A 7,147-nucleotide genomic window follows, 5' to 3' on the forward strand; every position below is an offset into this window, starting at 1 on the left:
CATTTTCTAATAAAAGCGTTGATGGTAAGATAATATGTCCATGTTTGAAATGCAAGTTTAACAAATGGCAAACTCGGGAAGCAACATACGAGCACTTGATTTTGAAACCTTTTCCAAAAGGGTATACATTTTGGCTTCTCCATGGCGAGACTAGAAGTGTACAAAATGTAGTTGAGACACCTCCAATACCGCAACAAAATGAAGATAGAGTTGTTGCTGATAATCCCATATGTAACATGGTTAATGATGCATTTGGGAATTTTGTCTATAATGATAATATGGTTGATGATGAGGATATATATCTTTAATCAAGCCAAATGATGTCCGATGAAATTAGAGAGTATTTGGAGTTAATGCATGATGGACAACAAAGTTTGTATGAAGGATGTGATAAATATTCTAAGCTTTCCTTCTTGGTCAAGTTGTATCACATCAAGTGTCTATGTAGAATGAGTGACAAGGCAATGTCAATGATACTGGAGTTGTTAGTAGAAGCATTTGAGCATGCTAAAATCCCATGTTCATTTTATGAAGCCAAGAAAATTATAAATAAGCTTGGCCTTCATTACACCAAAATTGATGCTTGCCCAAATGATTGCATGTTATACTTTGGAGAAGACAAAGATAGAGAAAATTGTAAGAAATGCAATGCTTCTAGATGGAAGAAAAAGAAGAAGAGAATTAGTGATCCTGCTACTAATAAGCAAAAAAAGGTTCCTGCCAAAGTTTTAAGATATTTTCCTTTAAAGCCACGTTTGCAGAGGATGTTTATGTCTTCTAAAATAGCTGAGCACATGCAATGACATGCATCAGAAAGTACTTATGAAGGCATATTAAGACATCTAAGAGATTCTAAAGCATGGAAGAACTTTAACTTAATGCATCCTGAATTTACTTCAGACCCTCGAAATGTAAGACTTCGTTTGGCTACTGATGGGTTCAATCCATTTGCACATATGAATGTAAGTCATAGTATTTGGCCAGTTGTACTCATACCCTACAATCTTCCTCCTTGGATGTGTATGAAGTCAAGCTCATTCATTCTTTCCATGATCATTCCTGGTAAGCGAGCACCAGGAAATGATATAGATGTATATCTACAACCATTGATAGAGGAGTTAAAAGATTTATGGAACACTGGCATTAGAACATTTGACTCACATAACAATAAAGTGTTTAATATGCATGCAACGTTATTATGGACTATTAGCGACTTTCCAGGTCTTGGAACCTTGTCTGGATGGAACACACATACTGGATTAGCTTGTCCTAGATGCAATTTTGACTCAACTTCTAATCACCTTCGTAATAGTAAAAAAATTTGTTTCATGGGTCATCGTCGTTATTTGGATCAGAGACATAAATTTAGATTGGTTCGAAGTCGATTTGATGGAAATGTAGAAAATAGAAATCCACCTTTGGCAATAACAGGCATAGATGTCTTACGACAAGTTGAGAATCTTAATGTTATATTCGGGAAAGAACCAGAAAATGAAGTGAAGGGAAAAAGAAAAAAAGGACAAAGTCATACAAAGGTAAATACTATGCAATGGCGAAAGAAGAGTATATTTTTTGAGCTTCCTTATTGGGTAAGCAATTTGTTGCACCACAACCTTGATGTCATATACATTGAAAAAAATGTATGTGACAATGTGATTTTTACATTGTTGAATGACTCGAAAAAATCAAAAGACCACTTAAATGCACGAAAAGACTTACAAGAGTGGGGTATTAGATATGATCTTTGGCCACAACAAAATGGTAGATATCTTCCTGCTATATATACATTGACAAATGCAAATAAGGATATATTTCTCCAAACTTTAAAGAATGTTACTGTTCCAGATGGCTACTCAAGTAACATCAGCAGATGCATTGATGTCAATCAGCATAAGATTGGAGGATTGAAAAGTCATGACTCACATGTTTTGATGGAGCAACTATTACCTTTAGCAACGAGAAAGACACTCCCTAAGCAAGTCAGTTCTGTTTTGATTGATTTGTGTTCATTTTTTAAACAATTGTGTAATAAAGTATTAAAAGTTGATGAACTTGACCAACTACAGAGTAGAGTTGTTCTCACATTATGTCACATGGAAATGTTATTTCCACCTTCATTTTTTACAGTCATGGTTCATTTGATTGTGCACTTAGTTGAAGATGCCAAGCTTGGAGGACCCGTCCAATATCGATGGATGTATCCCATTGAGAGATACCTAGGAAAATTAAAGTCTTATGTTCGTAACAGGGCTCAACCAGAAGGCTCAATAGCTGAATGCTACATGGCTGAAGAGGCTTTAACTTTTTGCTCTAGATATTTAGATGGAATTGAGACTATATTCAATCGATTAGGTCGTGTTAATGATGAACCTGATAATGCTTCATCGAGTCAAAGCACTTTGTTTCCACCTATTGGAAAACCAGTTGGGGGTTATAAATACTTCAATTTATCTGCAAAGGAAAAGTTACAGGCACATCGTCATGTGTTGACCAATTGTGCACAAGTTGAGCCTTTTCTTCTGTAAGTACTATAACTCTGTAATTTTTTATGACTGGTCTTTACTTAATCATTAACTTATAATTACTTCCTATATTGCACATAGGGAATATAGGGACATTCTTCGAAAACAAATGAGAAGCCGTACAAGATCATCCTCTATAATCGACAAGATGGTTCATAGGGAATTTGTAGAGTGGTTTTCACGTCGTGTATGTATATTTATACAATTCAATTTTTTTAAAAATTTATATATATTTTTTTTGACATTTTATTTATTTATTTTTAGATAAGAAATGACTTGAATGGATCCTATTCAGATGAGTTAAAGTTCTTAGCTATGGGTCCAATTGATTGTGCAAAGCGCTTTAGTGCATACAATGTAAGTTTCGTACATTGGAGAGAGATGAAGGACTTAAAACACAAAATAGGGGAATATTGGGTACATTTGGGACAAGGAGCTATGCAAGTAGTAGTGATAATCAAATGCAGTTTGGGGGAGTGCCTTATTATGGGAAATTGATAGACATAATTGAGATAAACTATCATGGTCGATTCTCAGTTACTTTGTTCAAATGTATGTGGGCTAATACAACTATTTCTAGAGGGATTGTGACTGATGACTTGGGATTTACATCTGTAAATTTTGCACGCTTGATACACACTGGTGATAATGATGATGATGAGCCATACATTCAAGCTACAGAAGCTCAAATGGTTTATTATGTTGAGGATGAATCAGATAAAAATTGGAGTATACCCGTCCATCTAAAGCCGCGAGACTTATATGACATGGGTGAAGATGATGGTGACACTTTTCATGAATGTGAGCCATTTGAACAACAGAATTTGGAAAATTCATTTCCAGATGGGGAAGAAAATATACCACTAACAAGGTTTTATTTTTAATTATTATTTTATACGTTATTTGCGTTCTAATTATCATCCATATTATTCGTGTGAGCATTATATTAACTAATTACTATATTCTATTAACATGGATTTGTACTAAATAATGCTATTGTTTTCAGGATACCTGAAGATGAAGGAAATTTTCACCAAGAAGACTAGTGCAACAACACATAAGACTCAAAATGATACTGTTGTCCAAGTTTCAGCCACTCCTCACAATAGAAGTACTCAAACTTCATCTACACATGTAGTGAATCATAGTACAATTTATCATATTACTAATGAATATAATATTTTTTTGTTAGGAATCTTGAAGATGAAATTTCCCATGTCAACAAAGACTAACTCAGCTCCTCAAATGCATGCTCATAATACACAAGTTAATGATCAACCACCATGACCATTTGCACCTCAATCTAGTACAATACAACAACATGCATCTCAACTTAGTAAGATGTTTCTAATTGCATGAAAATTCTTCTATAATTGAATTAAATATTCAAATTATCTTATTTCACTTGTATTGATCTATTTAATTGTCAGCCCCTCAAGTGCATACTTATCCTACAGAGGTGAATAATCGGCCTCTACCCCCACTTACCTCTCAATCTAACATAATACTTCCTACATCCCAACCTAGTAAGATGTTTCCACTTACATATTAATTTGGTATTCTTCCATCACTTGTATTAGTTGTATGGACTATATTTATTATTTGACTTATTTTTAATTTTTAGGAACACTAAAGAAGAGGTTATTTTCCACCAGCAAGTCTAACTCTGCACTTGATCAACCAAATATTCAACCTCCTTTTTCATCTCAGATTAATATTCAACCTACACATGATTTTGCACATGAATCTATACATGAAGCTACACCAGAGATACAACCTGAAAGTGAAGAGGAAGAAATTGAGATGCAAACATAACAATCAAAGCGTGTTTCACGTAAAAGGTCATGGCTTGTTGATGTGATTGGTAAGTTTGAATTTAGTAATATGTTGCTAATAACTTAAGTTTTATTTTTCGTTTAGACTTTTTATGAGTAGTTCTCCATCTTATAAACTATTTGTTTTCCATAACCTCATAATATATGTGATACTTGGACAGATAAACAGGGAACCAAATGTAAAAAACAATTAACAGTCAATGATGTTTGGTTTTTATCTACAACTGAAAGGATTGTTGCGAATTGGAACACTGAGGACCAACCCATTGACAATGTTGGAGCACTGTTGAATAGGTTTCTAGGTCGTGTTGCAAGAAATGTCAATGCATTTCCTATTAGCTATGAAAGTTGGAGGAAGATTCCTAGAGATTACAAAGAAGATGTACTTAAGAACACCATTCAAGTAAGTGATGTGTGCATGTTATCTATTTTATAATTTCAATTAATTTAAAATTATTATTAACTTTAGTTGTCCAATAATTTGAAGGCTAAGTTTGAAGTTGACTCTGATGCTCATGTGAAATATATCTTTAAGTCACTTAACACAAAATGGAGTGAGTACAGACAACAATTATGGCAACAAAGGAATGATGGAACACGTAATAGAGATGAATTAATTGCAATGGGTCTAGAAGGAGTAAATAGAGACCATTGGGCTTCTTTTGTTGACTATCGTTTAAATTCAAGAACAAAGGTAATAAATTATAACTTTTTTTTATTAATATTTTTGTACTTGGACTTAATTCATGTTTTTTATTGTTAGGAAATTTCTGAAAAAAATAAAGATAATAGAAAGAGGCAAACACTTCATCACACTGGTGGATCCAAGAGTATTGCACGCAAGAAAGATGAGATGGTAACCTAACACTTTCAATAAAAAAGTTAATTATGCTTTGGTTATGATGTATACACTTTATATATATGTATATATATATATATATACATTTTGTTTTTAATATTTTTATAGGAACAAGAGTTTGGTCGCAAAGTTAGTAGGGGAGAAGTATGGATAGCAACACATAAGCATGCTAATGGAGATTTTGTGAATGAAGCAAAAGAAATTAGTGTAAGTATACATTTGATAAATAATATAGTGCACAACCAATTTTCTTTTTAGTTTAATTAGTTATTTCTTTTGTTGTTTATAGGAAAAAATTCAAGCATATGAATCAAATACATCATCCCTTTCACAAGGCATATCAACTCAAGATTCTCTAGCTCACGCGTTAGGAAGTCAAGAACATTGTGGGCGTGTTCGAGATATGGGATTGGGACCTTGCCCCTCCAGTGTGTTTGGGTACACTAGGCATTCATATAGTGGGATGTCTTCATCTTCTCCTTCTTACAGAGAATTGCAAAATCAGGTTATTATGATTCACATTTTTTATGTAATGATTTCGTGATATTTACATTATTTGGATCTGAATAGTCTTGTGGATTTTACTCTCTAATTAGTGTTTAGTATTATTATCAATTGTTTGCTAACTTAACTACGTGGTTGATGGTATTTCTATTTTTCTGCATGTTTTTTTACTGTTTAGCTTAACTAGGTGGTTGTTGGTTAGCTCATGTAATTAGTGTTTAGGGTGGCTAAATTATCTTGAATTAATAAGTGTATGAGTGTAATGATTTGTGATGATGTAGTTGCATAGAATTAAAATAGTTTTGACCTTTCTTATTTTATTTTATACCAACTCAATTGAGTTAACTCATGTTCATGTTATGTGTGTAGTGACTAGTGAGTACATATGTTCTATTAAGTCACAATACATTGCCTTTCTATCTTTTATTATTTTTTCATGGTTGCTTTGCTAGTGAGTTGAACTCATCTTAAAACCACTCAACTGATATACTTGTGAAATATTTGGTTGAGTTAAGAGAGAAAGGAATAAAATGATTATTTTTTGGTTTTTAATTAAGACTCCCTTGAAGATATTTGTTGCTTATTTTTCCATATCAACTATTCATTAGTGATATATTACCCTAGATAACCACATTCAGTTGAATTTCCAAAATTCTCTAAATTAAGCATCCATGGAGCTTCTTCCAAGTCTAGTAATGATGCTTGTTCTTGTTCTATACTTTGAATCACTTCCTAGTGGATAAAAAATGGTTGAGTTTGTTTGGTGTGTTAATTATAATAAGGTAAGGTGAGGTTAATGTTGACTTAATTGAATCATTCTAGTATTATATTGAATAATTGAGACCAAGTAAAAATGTTATTGATCTCTTTGTGCATGTTACACTAATTTATTTAAAGTGGTATTTTAATACAGGTGACTGCGTTGAAATCACAATTGGATGAACAAAATAGAACATTGATCGAATAAAATAAAAAATTTGAAGAACGAGATAAAAGATTTGAGGCAATGATGAACTTTTTTGCTCAAAAATATCAAGGCCAATTACCTTTTGACTTGGCTATGTTCAATAATTCACCAGTAGTGTTTCAAAATTAAATCACTTTTTTCAATACCTAATATTGTATATTTTGTGTTTCTAATTATGATTTATGTTTATATTGTAGGTTTCTGATCAAGGAAGTGTGCCAACATATGAAGCAAATTCTCAACGTGAAATGGGGTGTGGGTGATAGCTTAAAAGCACATTAATTAATTTGTAGTTGATTTGTGCTTCATCTTTTGAAGATAAAAACTGCGTGCTAGTTTATTTTGAGTAATTTGTAGTCTATTTCTTCTTTTAGGAGTGACTTCATGAGAATACTCCTTTATTACTATTATGCTACATTATGTTAATTTTAAGCTTCAGTACCTTATGCTAGAAATATAA

General features: G+C 32.6%; 1 protein-coding gene across 1 annotated transcript; it reads left to right on the plus strand.

Annotated features, from left to right (window-relative positions):
* Nucleotides 1-878: 878 nt before the first annotated feature.
* Nucleotides 879-2,525, plus strand: LOC145952881 (uncharacterized). Its single transcript, XM_083065988.1, has one exon. It carries the CDS (start codon nt 879-881, stop codon nt 2,523-2,525), a length of 1,647 nt encoding a protein of 548 aa, XP_082922114.1.
* The last annotated feature ends 4,622 nt before the right edge of the window (nt 2,526-7,147 follow it).

Source organism: Cajanus cajan, chromosome 1 (assembly GCF_000230855.2).
Source record: "Cajanus cajan strain Asha chromosome 1, NIPB_CcT2T_4, whole genome shotgun sequence".
Classification (NCBI taxonomy): domain Eukaryota; kingdom Viridiplantae; phylum Streptophyta; class Magnoliopsida; order Fabales; family Fabaceae; genus Cajanus; species Cajanus cajan.

Coding starts and splice junctions, on each gene's coding strand:
- LOC145952881 (XM_083065988.1), top strand. CDS start 879: ATGCATCCTGAATTTACTTCAGACCCTCGAAATGTAAGACTTCGTTTG.